This window comes from Lissotriton helveticus, chromosome 8 (assembly GCF_964261635.1).
Source record: "Lissotriton helveticus chromosome 8, aLisHel1.1, whole genome shotgun sequence".
Taxonomy (NCBI): Eukaryota; Metazoa; Chordata; class Amphibia; order Caudata; family Salamandridae; genus Lissotriton; species Lissotriton helveticus.
Genome location: NC_136069.1, coordinates 1,620,732,191 through 1,620,751,136, shown reverse-complemented (window position 1 = coordinate 1,620,751,136; position 18,946 = coordinate 1,620,732,191). Strand labels below are relative to the sequence as shown.

General features: G+C 45.6%; 1 protein-coding gene across 1 annotated transcript; it reads left to right on the top strand.

Annotated features, from left to right (window-relative positions):
• Positions 1-750: 750 nt before the first annotated feature.
• Positions 751-1,695, top strand: LOC144774017 (olfactory receptor 52L1-like). The gene has a single exon (XM_078659056.1). The coding sequence runs from the start codon at positions 751-753 to the stop codon at positions 1,693-1,695; it is 945 nt and encodes a 314-aa protein (XP_078515182.1).
• The last annotated feature ends 17,251 nt before the right edge of the window (positions 1,696-18,946 follow it).

The following is an 18,946-nucleotide window of genomic DNA, read 5'->3' as shown; positions in this document are numbered from 1 at the left end:
AGGGGTTAATGGTGAAATATACTTGCTTGGCAGCTGTTTACAGAGGCAGTGCGGAGGTGCCCACATCCATGCAGTTGTTTTCAGATTGTGAGGGCAACATGGACAGGCGACACATTGCTTTCCTGCCCCCTAGAAGCTGCATGATGCAGAACCCAACAGCTTTGCAGTAACTTTGTCGAAGAGGGCACATTTCACCAATAAATAGGTATTTCCATACGTATTTCCATACTAGCAAGGCTATTCAGATAATTAAAATATTGTAAAATAAAATAATAAAGATTTCATTAATTTATTTTTATTTTTAGATACTTTTTAAGTAGTAAATTGAATGTATGTATTTTTTAAGTAGTTTGAAGAATTATATTTAATTTAACATTTCCTATGGATTTCATCTATTCACTTTAACTGTAATCAAAAACAGTAATTTGAAACACCTGAAAAAGGTGCAGGAACACAAAAAAGCATATTTTGGGCTCATTATGAAGACAATTCAGTAACAAAACTCATATGAGCATCTTTATGAAGCAATACTTTGTCTACTGAGCAGTTTGTAAAGCTGTAAATCAAAAAGTAAATGTAGGGACCCGAAACGAAATTATTTGTTTATCGGACAATCCCCAATTCCAACATGTTCACTATATGGTATTTATATTTTTTTCTGAAGATGTTTTAAAGTGAACTCCTTCTCTTTGATCTAATTGCAGGCTGTGAAATCATTTGAGCAGCTGTGAAGCCTGCACTGAGCAAGCCATGAATGAGCAGAATGTCACAAGGGTCTACCATCCTGCTTTCATTCTTCTTGGAATACCAGGACTGGAGTTCATTCATTTCTGGATAGCATTCCCTTTCTTCTTCATGTATATCCTTGTTCTTCTTGGAAATGTGACTGTTCTACTGGTTGTAAAAAGCAATGCGAGCCTCCAGAACCCCTTGCATCTGTTCTTGTGCATGCTTGCAGCTACTGACCTGACATTATGTTCCTCTATCATGCCTAAAATGCTTGGCAGTTTTTGGTTTCAATCCAGAGGGATCGGTTTTGAGGCTTGCCTTTTCCAGATGTTTCTCATTCATTCGTTTTCATTCGTGAAATCAGGGGTTCTGTTGGCCATGGCCTTCGACCGCTATGTCGCCATCTGTATCCCATTGAGACACGTGACTATCTTAACCCGATCCACCATCTTGACGGTTGGGTTGCTAATCGCTATTAAAGGTGTGCTACTAATTATGCCATTTCCTCTCCTACTGGAAAGACAGCCATTTTGTGAAAATAACATAATTGCCCATTCCTACTGTGAGCACATGGCGGTGGTGAAACTGGTGTGTGGCAATGCAACTCTAAATGCCATTTATGGACTATTTGTAGCAGTCCTGGTGGTTGGAGTAGATGGGATGCTGATTGCTTTATCTTACTACATGATCCTCAGGTCTGTTCTCCACCTTCCAACCAATGAGGCGCGCCTCAAAGCCTTCAGCACCTGCGGCTCTCATGTCTGCGCCATATTACTCTTTTATATACCAGCGCTATTCACCTTCTTGGCACATCGTTTCTTCCATAATATACCTCTGCACGTTCATATTCTGTTAGCCAACAGCTACCTCATGATTCCACCTATGCTGAACCCACTCATTTATGGCCTGAAGACTCAGAAGATACGTTCAAGGATATCTAATGTTTTCTGCAGTCACAGAGTCTGAATATTATTTAATTTGGCAAAGTTATCAATGTAACAAAGTTTCACCCGGGACGTTACAATTTGTTGCACCATGCATGTAGGTCTGGACTGGTGTCACTCTATGTAGTCAAGGTCCCCAAAGAAGTATAGATTATGTGCATATGGGCCCCATACATGTTGATTGCTGATATTCTGAAAACCTAACTGATTTCTAAAATTAAGTCAGTCAGGGGAGACTTGGGGGAAAAACATGGCGGCAGCTAGTTAGCCGGCCGCGGTACTCCGGACCGAGCTCCTGTCGGGATTAAGTCCCCGCTCGCAAATGCTCATGAAATCTGGTGGATAGTTTTGCGAGTATGCCGAGATATTAAACTCGGATCGATGGGCCGTTTGTTTGGCATTTTTCCTGGAATCTGAGGCTTTTTCTTCTTTTGCCGAGGGATGAGGGGTGGCATTTTTCCTTGGGACGGTCATTGCCGGTCAGCCCTCTCTCTCTGTCCATTAAGTTTTGCCGAGGACGGAGGATGCTTAGACGGAGACGGAGACGGAGAGAGTAAGCCCTGCGAGCTGTTTCTTGGGGGCCCGACAGCACAGGATTGTGCGGGGATCCAGGCGAGGGCGCCTCCTCTATCATGGTGTGCCTCGCGGCTGCTTATCTCTCCCCCGTTACGGGGGGCTCACTCAGTTAAAGCCCCAGCTGCGGCTTTGGTCTGCCGCGCTGGAGCTAAGGAGGGGAAGGAAGCTGCGGAGCCTGGTTCTGCCTTTTCGTGGCTCAGCGTGTGCAGCGAATTCACAACACGCCCGGGAGAAAGTGCTTTGCAGGGAAGTACAGCCACAAGAACAGTCACAGTTTTCTACTGTTACAGCTGCTACAGTGGAGGTGTTAGAGGTTCCAGAACGTGGTAAGACCGACTCTGTCTGTTTTATTCCAACTGTTGTTCTGCCTGGACTAACAGCTGACCACATTCCCTCTGAGGACATCTTGCATACTCCTGATACTCCTAATTCCCCCAATAAAGGTAACAGCAAACAAGGTCATAAAAAGAGAGTAGGAGCATTGGTGGGTAGGTGGGGTGAGCAGGGTGACTCAGGCGTGGCTAGAGAGGCAGCTGAGTCTGGTGTTGACCCCCCAGATAGAAAAAAAGCTTTGTCCTATCTGAGCACAGAGGTTAAATCCAAACAAACCAATTCAAAGGCTAAATTTAAGGCCAAGGACGCTAAATCTGCGCTTTCCACAGGGTCAAAGATTACCCCTTCACTCCGCTCCTACTTTAAGGTTGTACCTCAGATATTGCACCTCTCGGACGATTATACCATGGAATCTGTTTCAGACACCCCTTCTACCCACATCCTGGAGACAGTATCCTCTCCGTCAGTGCATGGGGTTGCTGTGGGGGAAATGTTACCTTCTACGCCTTGTCTCACACATACAGGAGAGCCTCCCTTGGGCCCTGGGGACCACCTCGATTATCAGGATGTAGGGATGGGCTCACAGTCCCCACAAGGTACGATTGCTCAGTTTTCCTCGGCGCAGTGCCTCCTGCAGACCCAGAGCCTGTCACAGAGCCAGTTCCAGGCTGCAGGGCTGGTTTCTGGGGGTATTTCAGTTGATTTACCAGGTCTGGAAGATGGTTTGGAGGTTGGTGCGGCGGAAGGAGGCGGGTGTGACACAAAAGACTGTTCTGCCCAAGTCGATGCAGATGCACTAGCTATGTCCTCTATTACGGCAGCGTCACTACTGGGAATGTTCTCCGCCCTCACTATGGAGATAAGGAAGGGCTTTACTGAGTCCTCTGCTAATCAAGCAGAGATTAGAAACTATTGCGAGTCACTGGACAACACAATTGATGGGCTTACCATAAGAACGGGTGTCCTGGAAGAGACCGTGGCAACACTCTCGACCCATTTAGATCAGGTGAAAGTTGATATACAGAAGCTCAGCAGGGAAGATCTTGCTCTCAGTGAAAGGATGGAGACCCTGGAAAATAACGCTAGGAGGGGGAACATCCGCATTCTTAATGTTCCAGAAGGATCTGAGGGGTCAGACATTAAGCAGTATATCACTGTACTACTTAAGGAGTCCCTAGGCTTAGGGCACTCAATAGAAGAACTGACAGTGGACATTCAGAGAGTTCACAGGGATCCCTTTAGGTCCAAACCACGTAAAATTCTAGTCAATTTTCATAACTACGTGCTGAAGGAGCACATTCTTAACATGGCTCTGAAACAGAAGACACTGCCTGGGAAGGTTTTACTTTCCTAATTAGATCTGATCTCTCTAGAGTCACCTTGGAGAAACAATGGGAATTCGGGAGGCGCTTGGATGCTTTCAGGAAGCTGGGAGCAACAGCTCAGCTTATATTCCCGGCGGCCCTTAAGATCATGTATAACAATAAAATGTTTAACATAAGGTTGGTACAGGCAGCCGATGAATTACTAATGGAGCTGGGCAACGAGGGTAAATAGGGAGTATAAGCCGATTTGAATGGCCAGTTAAGGAGTAATCTTTTACATCAATACTGAACATTAACATTGTACACGGTACACAGTATATTCTTTTTATCAACAATCCTCTTTTGCTATATGGCTGAGTTGTTTATCTTTTTGGTCTGAGGGTGTTTCCTGATTGTTATACCCCTCTTTGGAATTGCGGGGACACCCTGGCAGGAGCTCACGGAGGGGCACTATCTACTGGACATTGCTCCGGTTAGATATTGCAGGGGTTTTTCATGGGGAGGGAAGTAAGGGGGCGGGGGGGCACTGGGGGAGGGTTGGTGGTGGCAAAAATATAAAAATGTCCTCGATAAGCCAAAATGTGTTATAAGGGATGGTAACAGACTATTCTTGGGTAAAGATTCAAAATTACAATGGTCAATCTTGTTTTTTTTTATTTTTTGCTTCCTGTATGAGGGATGGGTAGTGTGAAATATATCTCCTGGAATGTTACTGGCCTCAGCACCAAGCCTAGAGCTAATAGAATCTTGCAATATTTGCGGGACTTGGATGTGCAGGTCATTATATTGCAGGAGACCCATGTAACTCAAAGTGAAATGCTCACCCTCATCAGGAAAAACAGGTGGATTGACTTTGCTGTCTCAACAACTCAAACAACAAATACCAGGGGTGTATCGGTTATCTTTAAAAAAGGGGCCAAGGCTAGGTTGGTGTCACAAGCGGTGGACTCATGTGGCAGATGGGCCATCGCGTCAGTGATTATAGCAGGGTCTCAATGTACAATCTTGGGTTATTATGGCCCGAACCAAGATGACCCTTCAGTCCTGGAGTCTATTTTTTTTCCATTTGCTATCCTTCCCTGAACCCACTATAATTGCCGGAGACTTTAATGTTGTGTTGGATCCTGTGTTAGACAAATCTGTTAATAGTCGCTCCCTGGTCCTTTCTAAGACCAGATCTTTCTTACATGCTGCAATAAAACAGTATGGGTATGTCGATATCTGGCGACAGAGGTCCGGGCAACAACAAGGGGTCTCTTTCCGTAATTTTAAATACCACCATCAGTCCAGGATTAATTTCATTCTAATTAGTCAGAGACTGGTAGATTGTGTTAAGACCATTAACTATCTCCCATCACATATATCAGATCACTCAGCAGTAGTGATGGATTTGGTCTGGTCTATTAAGAAGCCCCCCAGCTCATGGTCTTTTGACCGTTCTCTTCTTTCCAATCCAGAGGACATTGCAGACCTAAAGTCGGAGTCCCATAATTTTTTTATATCTAATAGTGGCTCTGCCACAAATAGAATTATTTGGGACTCTTTTAAGGCTTTTTTGAGGGGACCTATTACGGGGAAAGTCGCCTATCGTAGGAAGCAATATAGGGAGGAAATCACCTCAACTGAAGCAGATATAGCGCAAATTTAACATGAGATAGATATTAATCACACAGATCCAGAATCTGTTTTAGATCTTCTCCAGGACCAACTGTCGGTCTTGAAAGGCAGTCTTGCCTCTGTGTTAAATCTAAGAGTCCAACAGAGATGGGAGGCGAGCAAGTTGGCATATTTTGAATATAGAGAGGGTGCGGGGAAATTAATTGCTTGGAAGACCAAAATAGATCAGGTCCGCAACAATATAGCTGCGATTACTGGGATAATGACACTTTCTTGTCAGATGAGGATATTAGGAGGGCCTTCAGAGAGTTTTTTCAAGATATATACAAAGAGGATAATGTAATTCTACCTGAGTCTATCGTAGGTTGGCTGAAGAAAATTGATTTACCCTCTTTTTCCTCTGAACAATCTCAATATTTGGACAGCATGATTCCAGAGGATAAGGTGAGGCTGCCATCCGGAAAAGCAAGAAGGGGAAGGCAGCCGGTCCCGATGGGCTGCCGGCTGAACTTTATAGGGCTTTGGAAGTAGAAATAGTTCCCTTCCTCACTATCCTCTTTAACCAAATCTTGCTCGAAGGCCAGCACCCCTAGCATCGTGGGATAATGCTTCCATTACCCTCATTTTGAAACCAGGCAAACCTAAGAGTGCCTGTGGGTCTTACAGGCCTATTTCAATACTAAATGTCGATTACAAGATCTTTACCACAATTTTGTCATCTAGGCTGGCCTCGATTGCTCCCTTGGTTCTCCATCCTGACCAAAAAGGTTTTTTGAAGGAGAGGCAACTGTATGAATTGACATATGACCTGATTGGTGCTATGGATATGGCGCTGGCCGAGAGCCTCCCGTTGGCTGCCCCCACGTTGAATGCAACCAAGGCCTTCGACAGAGTCAACTGGGTGTACCTGTCGGAGGCTTTGGCCAAGTTCGGCGTAGGCGCGGGGTTCCGCGGGGCGGTGGGCCTCCTTTATTGTAATCCATCTGCGCACCTCCTAGTTAATGGTGATTTGTCGGACCCTTTTTCCATCTCAAGGGTTACCCGGCAGGGCTGCCCGCTCTCCCCCCTGCTTTTCGATTTTTATATCGAACTCTTTGCCCAACAACTGAGGGATGAAGCCACCATCAAACTATTTTATTATGAAGGGTGGGAGAAGAAGGTAGCACTATATGCCGACGATGTGCTCATACTAACATCAGATGTCACCACTACACTTCCGGCAATTCTGAGATTAGCACATGCATTTGGTCAGGTATCAGGATACGAGATCAATGCTGCAAAGACTGAGATGCTTGTCTGGAATGATGATGAGTGTGTGGTGGAGGTACAGGCAGGCTCCTCAATGGGGTACTTGGGCTTGAACATCGTGAAGGATATTAATAAACTGGCTCAGGTTAACTTATCGGCAGTGGTTAAAGAGTGCCGTAAGCTTCTTCAATCATGGTCTCATCTTCCACTCTCCTTAATAGGAAGGGTCAATCTCATCAAAATGTCGATCCTACCCAAAATTTCATTTTTGTTTAATACCATTCCCTTATACTTTGATCAATCCATTTTATCCTAATTTCAGTCTGATATTTCATCTTTTATTTGGAATAACCATCTGCCGAGAATAGCCTGGAAAAAATTACGACGGCGAAGGGACAAGGGGGGCCTTGTTGCCCCCGACTTGAAATTATATGCATGGGCCTTCCAGCTTTCCCATTCCCGAATGTTGCTGAAGATGCCCACTGACTTTTGGGTGGGCCCAATGTTTTCAGCAATGTTGGACGGGGAAAGAGTTACTCAGTTGGGCTTTCTTTTTAAGTTTGGCAATCCTAAGTTTAAAAAAAAAATCTAATTGAAGGTTCTACAAGGTCTTGCAAAAATGTGGGCTGAAGTTATAACATCTATAAAGCAGAGTTACCTCTGTGAAAGAACACCGTTATGGGGGTTACCTGAAAGTCCTGCCTGGCTTGATGATAGTTTAGCAGCACCCTTGAGAGAGGCAGGCCTGGAAGTTTGGGGAGACCTCTTTTTCGAGGGGGATCTACTCTCGTGGGAGCATCTTCAGACCAAGATCGGCCCCAACTTCTCAAGGTTCAAATACCTCCAAATGGTTAGCTGGACTCAAGCTTATAAATCTTTACCCCCTAGAAGGAATACATTTGTATTTGGAGGCTACAGCTTATTAATTACTAATTTGGTGAACAGTGGCCCAGCAAAAAAAGAGATATCCAAGTGGTATAATCTTATATTGGACGAATCGGACGGTGACTTCTTCCTACCGGAGTTGCTGTGGGGCTCTTCGCTTACGGACCACAATCTGCAAGTTCTCTGGTCGGCTTCATTTGGGCTCTTATGGAATATCGTGAAGCCTTCATGGTTACGCAGGAATCACATCTATACCCTGCATAGGGCATACTACTCCCCTCTTAGACTATCTAAATTATCTGAAGGCAACTTAGTGGCGTGTGCTAAGTGTGGGCTCGTGGCCGCCTCTGATGAGCATATGTTTTTTGAATGTCCTCGTTTAGAAACATTCTGGGAGGAGATTGGTAACACTCTTACAACATCACTGGGTGTTTCCGTCATTATAGACCTACCTCTTGTGATTTTCGGCATCCTGGATGGAGCACAGAGCTCCGCTAAAAGTCTAGTGTTTTATGCGATGCTGTTGGCAAGGAGGGAGATCTGCAGGAAATGGAAGGACTCTCTAACTCCTACCTTCAGGGATTGGCAGGTCTCAGTCCTGCAGACTTCACGTGCTGACCTGGCCAGGCCTGGCAACCAGAGTAAAAGGGCCTTTTGGTATTTATTATCTCGGGTGCAATGATTTGCCCGGGGTTTTTTTTTTTCCTTTTTTTCCTGGGTCCAATGATTTGACCTACTATGGTGTTCCCTTTTTCCCACACCTACTGAACAGCCGTTGCCCGGTCCTTGCCCGGCCCGTGTTGGCTGTCACCTCCACCTAGGTTACCGTGAGATTAGGTAATCGCTCGACTTTTTGCCATCTTGGTGGTCCAGCGATAGCTGAGGGATGTCATGCCCCCCACCATGTCCGTATCTTGTCCCTACCAGTCTTCATAGACTGAGACAGCTGTTATATGGCTTATCCGTCTTGGCATTAGGTTCCATGGTGGTTATGAGGACAAAAAAAATAATTAAGTCTGTCAGTTGCCCAACCCTATATGCATTACTATTCTTTTCGAATCATATAAAAATAAAATGCATGCAAATGTTGCCTCGCCTGTGTTGCTAAACTTTTGAGCACTATGTTATAAGTGTGTCACAATTTTAAAATAATGTAATCCAAAAGTGCAAGTATTTTTTTTTTTCAGTTTTGCATAGTATTCAATATTAAGAAATGCATGTGTACATGTTTGGTGAAATGTACTCTCCATAAGAGATACAGTACCCCGTATCATGCAGCATAGGAATATTGCAAGTAACCGAGGTGTTCCATAACCATACATAGGAATGAGGCCGAAAGCTAATTTTCTTTATACGGTTATAGAACTGAGAGGTGACTTGCAAAATCCTTATAATGTATGGCAGGAGAACTTTATTATGCACAAAAAGAGGAAAAGAAGGAAGAGGCTGGTGTATGAAGAAACACAACCCTCTCTTGAAAAACATACGGTTCATTCATTACCATCCCTAGGCATGTTCTCCGATTTTCTCTTGTCTTACTTCAGTTAGCTCTATTCTAAGAATTTTTTAAAGGCACACAACCCTGTGCCTTATTGCTTCACCGGATTTATTAATATATTTTTCTGTGCCACTTACGTCTGTTTTACATTTTCGGCATTACATTGTCCTTTTGTAAGATGATCTACTTTTACACATATTTTTTTCTATGTACTGTAATACAATAAATTATTTTGTAGTATGAGACAGATCGTGTTTGGCACCCGGTCTATGAATCTTTGTACTGCACTTTGGTTATTTAAATAGCCATAAAAAATATTGAACCGAAAAACACTGCAGCTGCTTTTGTTACAGGGGGCCTATAAAATAGCCCTTGGTAACAAATACGCCCCCGTCTAAAACCTGCCCCCGCACTGGCAGTCCACTGGGGAAGCACCCGGTGCCCACTCCTGCCAGTCCGGCCGTGCTCCTCATAAAAGCCAGGTACCCAGTAATAGAGAGAGTTGCATAACCGACCCTGAACGTGGGCCACGCATAAAGAGGCCTTAGAACTCTCAGAAGTGTGATAAGGAGTGTTATACAACAGTGTATTTTAAATATTTTACAGTGGTGCCTGTTTATAAAGGTTTGGCACTGTTTCAATTAGGGACCTGTGATCATCTGATGTGTGACAGCAGGATTGAGAATGGGATTTCGAGAGGTGCACAGACTTCAACCAAGGCCTCCCAGTATGGTATTACATCATCTAATATTGATCTTAGACTTTCTTAAGAAAGTTAATGTTGGAAGGGAACCGGACCTATTGAATTGATGCAGATATCTTTCTTTTTCTCTCATTTCAATACAGTTAAATTATGTTGGAGAACGAGGCAGCATCTGTGAGGCCTGCAAAACTAACTTGACACATTTGTCCTTCACTGGGAACCAAATACCATAGGGCAGCGCCTGACTCTCAGAGGGTAGCGTTGCAGAGCAGTCTGAGGCTTACTCAAGGGAGGTGATGTGGGCTAGTAACCGCCATTTGCAAGTGCGCAGAAATAACACTCAATAATTGATTGTCCAGTCTGTACTTTGCTTTATGAAAGAAAGTGTACATTTATTAAACACACACACCAATAAATACTATACACCAATTTACAAATATACATAAGCTGTTGGAATGACTTTGTGACATTGCATAGCATCTCCACCCCTCCTGCAGGGGGGTGGGGTCTAGTACCACCACTCCCATGTATGCATATCATCTTGCCCCCAATGCAGTGAATTGGTCTTAACCTGGAGCGAGGGCCGTGCGCACTGGCACCATCCCAGTGGCGACCCCCCTCCCATTACCTCAACAAGCATTACACAGGCTACACCTGCCTTGGTGACACATGACGCTGACTGAGCATCTCCTACTGACCATACCGTATGCACATCTACATCTTAAGGGCTAACAGTCTGGGGTCTTCACCTAAGCGCAGCAGCAAGAATACATGTTTACGCACACTTTAAAATTAGAGTACTCAGCACATGTGGATATCATTAAAAATGCAGTGCAATTACAGCCCCTAAAGGCATCACAGATGAACTGCAGGATTAAGTAAATACGGTCAGACACACTAGCAGGAGTGACTAGCCACTTAAATCCACTTTGCTTATGACATCACCTTTAACCAGTACTTCACATTGAACATCAGTCGCTTGTAAAGAAGTAACCATTAATAAATGCATGTCGGTGCAATTACACCTCTTCAACTCCAGAAGGTGCCCTTTTCCAGACTGTATAATAATACTTTTATTTGATTTATAAAAATCATAAAAGGGTGGGTCTTACCACCATACAAACAGCATGTGCATCGTGAAGTCAGCATAAAAACAACATTAAAATCACAAAAAACATAATCTTAGCAAACTTACACAAGTATACAATCGCAGTGTAAAGTTATAAGAATGTGGCTGGGGGGGATATGACTGTCTCATTGGAACTGCGAAACAACTGATGATTATTCTAGGAAAAGGTGCAAATACTTTGGGGAATAAATGAATTTGGTGGAAGATACACATTTTGACTCAGGGTAGAGAACACAGCCTGGAAAAGTGGAAATAAAGGGATGTCCATTAGGAAGGGAAGTGGGGGTCCAGGGGCAGCCGTGATAAGACCGGTTGGCCAAGGTCATCTTTAATTACTGCCTTGTTTTCTAGCTCTTCTATAGCATGAGCCAGAAATTTTATAGTTTTGCAGGCTAGTTGTATCCGGGACCCTCTGAGGCATTCTATCACAGCCGTCCTGCAAGTTCTCACCTGAGCTTCTCTTAAAAGTGGTAGCAAAAGCATTTTCCTTAGTTTTTACAGTGCCAGGCAAATGCATATTAAATGCAATAAAGACTCTGTGGCATTGCCACAGAGGCGACAGGCAGAAGTTGACCAGGACTGTTGCCATTTGGGGGTGAGGTCTTTACTCGAGAAGCATCCCAGCCTCAGAAGGCTTAATTTCCTCTTATAATGGTCCCTAAAACAATCTTGCAAGTATGGCTGAGGTTTCAGATGTTTGTAAGTTGGCAACACAAACCAGGCATGGCTTTTTCCTGACACTGCGGCTTTGTCCATTAGCAGCGATGCTTGTTTGATGGCTTTATTGGTAAGATGTTTAAAAGCGTTGTATGATACAGGTGAGAGCCAGGCTTCTTCCAGCTTTAATGAAACAAGCGCTTGCCTAAGAGATTTGTATGTTGAATTTGAGGACCCGGCCTGTTTTTCGAACTCTAGCCAGCAGAGATGGGCAAGGGTGTTATCTTCAGCATCCCTCATGCGCCAGTAATATTTGGCCAGAGCACCTTGTCTTGCCGGAGTCTGATTAGTTAGTCGATATTCCAAACGTATTTGGGCTTGTGAGATGTGTCTCGGGATTGAGAAGAGGCTTTTAAACAGTCTGGCTTGGGCAAGATTTAGCACTGTGGAGTCCCTGGTTGCCATCATTTCCAAGCCATATGTGAGCGATGGCAAGAATTTGGCAGCTACGATCTTTAGCATATGGCCGGTAGAACTACCACTTAGGTGTGTTTGTATAGTTTTAAAGGTGAATTGAAGCTGTTTGGCTTTTGATTTCCCCAGTTCTGAGTGGTGGTTGTACTTTAATTGATGGTCAAGTGAAATGCCCAAATATTTATATTTGTCCACCTGTGTCAATATAGAAGAATTTATCCTCTATACAAATTTTGTTTTTTTCTTTCTGAAGTATAAGATATTTGATTTTTTTAGGTTTATAGTCAATTGTGCTTTGGTGATGTATAACGCGAGTTTAGAAATCAAACGTTGTAGGCCGATCGGGGTTTTTGAGAGGAGCACAATGTTGTCTGCATATTGTAGACTAACTATGGGTGTTTGGCCCAGTTTTGGTGGGTCTCCCTGGATTGTACGTAGATCACTTTCTAGGTCTGCAGTGTAGATGTTGAAGAGGCTGGGGGCCAACACGCAGCCTTGTTTTAGGCCGTTCAAAGTTGTGAATTTCTTAGTTAGGCATCGGCCATCTCCTTTTTTTATTTGAACCCAGGTGTGCGAATATAGCTCTATAATTGCTCCCAGGAGCTTTAGCGGCGCATCCCAGGCTTTCATTTTGGCCCAAAGTTTGGGTCTAGGAACTTTATCGAAGGCCGCTGTCAAGTCTAAAAAACAGGTGTAAAGCGTGGAGGAATAATCGATTGCCTTTTTAGCCAGGAGGGTTAGCGCGGATAAGTTTGTGAGAGTGCCCATTCCAGCCCTAAAGCCTGTTTGTATCGGAGGAATTAGCCCTTTGCTACTAACCCAGGATTCCAGTTCTACCAAAAGATTTGATGCATAGATCTTGGCCTCTACATCAATTAAGGAGTCTGGAATTTTCCCGGTGCTTAGGCTGTGACAAAACAAGGGAGATAATTGGCTGGCCCAAAACTTTGGATCTTGCCTAAATAGGGCATTGGGGAGGCTATTTGGACCAGGGGCTCCATCTGCTCGTAAGTTTTTTTTATGATGTTCAGTACCTGCGTCGTTGTGATTTGATCAATTACTCCTGTGTGCTCCAGTGTCCGTCGTTTGCAGATGACTTTGGGTTTGGGGGACTTTGATTCTGCCATTATACTCGGGCTTTGGGTTGGAGTGGGCTCAGATGGTAGTGCCAGTGTGTTATCGGTGGATGTATCGTACGTGAAGTTATATAGTGAGTCGGTATGGCTACAACAGAGCTGGTCGGTCATATCTGAATTAAACTGCCGATGTTTGCCGTTGAGGATGAAATTATTTTGTGCCCAAAAGTCTTTAGAATACCGCTGTTTGCTTGCATGGAGTATAATCCACTCTATTTTTTCCATGTGCTTTCCCTTGGCCATTTTGGTCTCTCGTTTTAGCTCTTTTTTTAAGGATTCAATTTTTTTCAGGGTTTCTTGTGGTAGTTGAAGATTCTTTTTACGTTGAGCCCTGAGATAAGCGTTCATTTGCCTTTTTAATAAGCGTACTTTTGGAGTGTACCATTTCCCTCCTCCGTTTCTTATTGTTTTTTGTCCTCTGCGTTTGCTTTGGTATTTTTTGTTTATATCCACCACGAAGGATTCCCATGTCTTTACAATGTCTTTTGACGTGGCAGGTGGTGACAACAATGAGTGGCATGACTCCATTAAGTTGTGAAATGTTCTCTTCGTTCCAATTTAGCCTTTGCAGGTTGAAAAGTTGGGTGTTCAAAGATAAAGGCTTTGCTTGCTCGGACTTAGTTGGCAGAGTTGTTAATGCGAAGGTCTGTGGGTAGTGATCGCTTTCTCCCCGTGGCTGAATGTGGAAGTCTTTGATATAAGTGAATAGGTCAGGGTCAACCAGAGTATAATCTATTGTTGAACCTGAAGTCTTGCTGACCCTCGTTAGGGCAGCTGGTTTGTCCAAGTGGCCCCTTCCGTTTAGAGTGTACAAGTGGAGGGCTTCCAGTTCTGAAGCGCATTTCCTCCCCATTGCGCTTTTCCTACTTTGATTGCCCTGTCGCGGATCGATGTGAGTAGGGAGAGTTCCCTCGTCGTCCTGCAGTAAATTCATGTTGAAATCTCCGCTTATAAGGATGTTATCGCTCGGATAGGTGGATTTTAGTGTGTTAATTACTGTGATTAGTTGTTTTATCCTTTTCCCTTTGTATTTTCCACCGGGGTGCATGTATAAGTTTACAATCAATAAACCCATAATGGGCGAGATATCGATTTTGATGCATTGCATCCATGTGGAGTGGAGTTCGATGCAGCTGGATGACCAAAGGAAGTCAGTAGATATGAAGATAGATAGGCCACCCTTTGCCCTGCCGAGACGTGCCTCCTTATGTGCTGGTGTGAAGAATTCTTTGTATCCCACCAGCAGTGTATTATTTGTCAGCCATGTTTCCTGAAACAGGAGTAGCTTATATTGGGTGATGAATTGTATGAAGTCATCTTCCTCCAGCTTTGTGTTTAGTCCGTTGACGTTCCACGAACAGATCTTGCAGCCCTGCTCTTTCCCTGTTGTTCGTCTACCGTTGGTTCATTCTAGGTTCCTTTTAATTGGTGCCATGGGTGCTTGTTGGTGCCTTTTGGTTATAGCTGCATCCTGATGGGCAAAAGTGATTGTAATTTGCCTGAGAGAATGATCTTCATCTTCGATGCAGCTTCTTTGATCTGGACCATTGGCTTTTTTTAGAAGACTTCGTTTAGGGCTTTCTTTCTGCAACGGACTGAGGTATCGTGCAGGCTCCACCTTTTTTATCTCTATGCCCCATAAAGCAAAGTCCTCCCTATGGGTCAGGATTAGTTTGGTGTCGGTATGTTTAGTCCACGTTGTTATCCTGGATTCATTGCCTAGTTTGAGAGGGTTTGGTTTAAACTCGATTAATACCAAGTCGCTTGATTGTAGGTGTCGGAGGCCAGGTAATGCTTCTAGGAGTTTTAAAATGGACCCTCTGTTCAGTATGTCATGAGGCCCTCTCGAGCTATATTGCAGAATTAGCTCGATTTTATTGCTTGGGATGTGCCGTTTTTGATCTTTTGGTTGTCTTCTCTCTTCGGGATTTGACGAGACTGTTCCTGCCCGTTCTGCCTCTAGCTCTGAAGTGGGCGAGTTAGATATGTTCACGCTGCTTGTTGCCTCCTTGCCATTAGAGGCTAGGGTAGATGATGCTTGGATTTCTACACTCAGCATGTCTCTTGTCTTTTTTGCCTTACTCTTGACGGGTATATCTGCGTCTGCTTGCCCGTCGTTTGCTGGTGCTTGCATGAGTTGGGAGCTAGCTTTTGGTTGAAATCCTTGCTCAATCTCTGCATTATGAACTAAGTCTGAACTTGGTGGATTGCGTTCCTTTTCCAGACATCCCCAACTCCGCCCTTCACTCCTTGATGCAATTATCAAAACACCCTCAGCTGAAGAACAAAAGTTCCAGCCCAGAAGGTGTTTAATGCAGGTGGAGCCCTGAAGGGGTTATTCTTTTCAAATCCCCAGGACATCTACGGTGACTTGTCATCTTCGTGCTGGCGAAGACTGTGTCACTCCTACAGCTCCCCCGGCACCTTTGCACTCATGTGGTGGTGACCCCGTCCTCCTGGGGCCACCACAAGCAAAGAACACGATGTTAGTCCCAAGGCATTGTGGGCTTGGTTCCATACTTGATGAGCGGCTGTGGGCCTCCGGCTGCTTCTAGGGCCTTGGTGGGGGGCCCAGTCCCACCCGAATCCCCAGGTAAGGGAATACGGCTCGGGGAGCCCACCCCGGCCACTCTGCCCATTTTCAGGTGCCCGGTCCCACCCGGGCCCCCTGCCGCTTCTTTTGTCCGGGATGGGGTCCCGGTCCCACCCGGGAACCCCACTTGCCTTTGGGTTGGAGGGCAGCCTGGGGAGCCCAACCCCCGGCTGCCCCCGCCGGCTCCCCGCGTGCCCAGCACCCTTGTGTGCTGCCTCGGGAGCCGGCTGTGCACTTCTGGTCTGCCCGCTCCGGCGGGCAGATCCAAGTCTGCTTCCCTGCTGCCACGGGTCTTCTGGGAAGTGCGGCTGCACTCCCCCGGCCTCCTCCACCCTCGTCGGGCCCGAGGATGTGGTCCGGGGCCCCTGGATATCTTCGGGGGAGTGTGGCGGCACTCCCCTGCATCCCGCATCAGTGGGGAGCCAGGGTGGGCTCCTGGTGCCCCCTGGGGGCAATTTTCACAGGGGGGGCGACGGCGCTCCCCCGCCCCACTCCTTCACATCACCGGGGGCCATGGTGGGCTCCTGGCCCCCTGCTGGCATCTTCGGCTTGGCTTCCTCCTGGGGAAGCCCCCGGGACCTGACCCACCCCGGGGGCATCTCTGAGACTGGCGGCTGAGCCCCACGCGCTTTGTCGTCTGTCTTCTTAGGGGATAAAGGTCGCCTACCTTCTGGGGCCATATCTCAGCCCCTGGGGATCCGATCTTCCCCATTTTCGCATCTTCTCGCTCCTGATGGCGTCCCCCAGCCCCTGGGAGCTCTCTCCTTAGTCTTCCGGGTCTCCAAGAGGGTGCATTCTGCAGGGAGAAGTCATCACTGGCTCCCTGCGCTTCTCTTCTCCCTGCCCGGAAGCCTCTTCTTCTGCGCACCGGTCCTGGGCTCTTCTTCTGGCGCTGTTAGGGGCCTTGGGGGCATTCAGGGGTGTCCTCCTTCCAACGGCCCATTGCACCAGGCTCCAGCACCTTTCACCTCCGCAGACCACACCCCAGAGAGAGCTACACGGGGCTTTAGTGCGTGTCTGGAATCTGTAGGCCTTGTGGAAGTTACTCTAGACATGAGTTCCACCTTCCCATAAGGGAATGCTGAAGTGTAAAACACAGCAAAACATACTGACTTTCCCTGGCATGTTCCCTTCCAGTGTAAAAGCCTATTCCATGTCACCACCCAATTCTGCATAAGTTCTGCCACAACATTCATGTGTCTGCATGTATCCAGCGTGGTGCCCCCTACTCCAGCTGCTGCGCAGCAGCCTATTCAAGCCAGGCGGACACCAGTAAAATCTCCAAGCAGTCTCCTTCATTATGAGTTCACTGTGGATGAGTCCTAGATTATGAGGCTCCCCCACAGTTAAAGCTCAACAATTAGGTGCTCAAAAATCAAAAAATCCGGGCAGCCCTTAGTGTCAGAACCACCTTCTATCAAATGAGGAGAATGCTCTAGATTTAATGAGAGACAACACAGAGCGCACATGTTACCAATATACCCCATACAATTTTCCACAGGTCCACCTTTTTGCGTATGAAAGGTAATATATACATAAAACAGACACAAGCGGAATGAAACAGAGAGTTGCTTGGACAGATCTGGGCCCAGGTTTACTGAATGTTTGTTCTCATGCAACAATCAACTTTTGCTCGCAGAAGCTATTTTGTCTCAGATTTATAATTTGACTGCCGAATGTTTGACTGTCAGAGTGAAGGAATAGTTTACTCTGTCGCCTTGACTGCAGCTCCGCTGCCAAATTCCGCAATGATCGCCAAGCCAGCAGTCACTTCATAAAGCATTGCCAGGAACCGCCGGGATTTCTGTTACCAGTTATAATACAGTAGTGTGAGCTGGTTTTCCACAAAATCATAACACAAAGAGAAACTACGCACAAGCAAGAGACAAGCTGCATCATTGGCAGCTGCTGTTTTAAAGTGGTGAGGCACATCAAATATTCCATGAAACCCTTTAAAAATAAACGTATCTTTGATGATCTTCTACAGCACAGCTCACATTTGGCTCAGATGCAAATACACAAAGTTCCTCCTGCCTCGCGCTGCTTGCTGGATAATAGCATTCAAGCCAATCCAAGCACTGCTCTTTTGCTGCTCACAATGCTAAACAGCATCAGAGCAGCACTAGGATTGGCTGGAGGAGGCAAACAGAGTGCTCCATTGGAGCCCTATGGTGCTGTGCCTCTGCTTTTCAGCTGCCTTTCAGCTGTTGATTGAAGAAGCCTGAACTGTGCATGTCAAGTTGGCTCGCTACTGTGAAAACACCGACCAATCTGACATGTACAGTTCAGATGACACAGCGTGAGGTCATCCCAATGAACTGCTGTGATGGTATGGGGAGGTCAATGGGTTAATGGCCCAACACCCCAATGGAGGGACAGCCCCTGGCTGCATATTCCCTGACTAGCTAATGTTTCATTTAGCCTAAAGCACCCATTTTAAAGGTCATATTCCTCCGCTGATGTCTACACACCTGTATTTTTTTACTTGAAGTTGTTTGTGGACTCCAGATATTTTGCAACACACTGCTTGCACATTGGAGCTCTGCTGAGTGTCCTACAGCACATCCATTATTTTCTAGATGTTCCCTGCTGTTTTTTCATGCATCTTTTCGTGAGATGGACAGTAATTCTGGGCACTACTTATTTGTCATTTCACAGAAAGCGCCATTTACAGAATGTGTATGTTTAGCAGCAGATTTTTGTCTGAATTGAAAATGTTTTGTTATGTTATGTTATTTGTATGGAGCACTGTTATCACTTTTACACCTTATGGAGGCGGCTGCTCTGACTGGGGCACATTCGAACTATCAGGTTTTAAGTTTCTTGTAGAAGTCTATGGTACAGTATTAAAGGCATGCTTTGAAATGAGGTTTGACACAGCTGCTAGACAATGTTTGTTTCACATGCATGTTTCCAGCTTACTTTTTTTAAAGGCTTGACACAGCTATAGTCGAGCTGTCTGCTCTGATGCGAAGGGGAGGACGCTCCATGTATTGACAGCCAGTAATGAAAAAGTGCGGCTCCTAACTGGCTTTTTCGGGAAGAACATCTGCCTCTGGGACGACATCTGGTGGCCCTCCAAACTTGGACCCACACCGA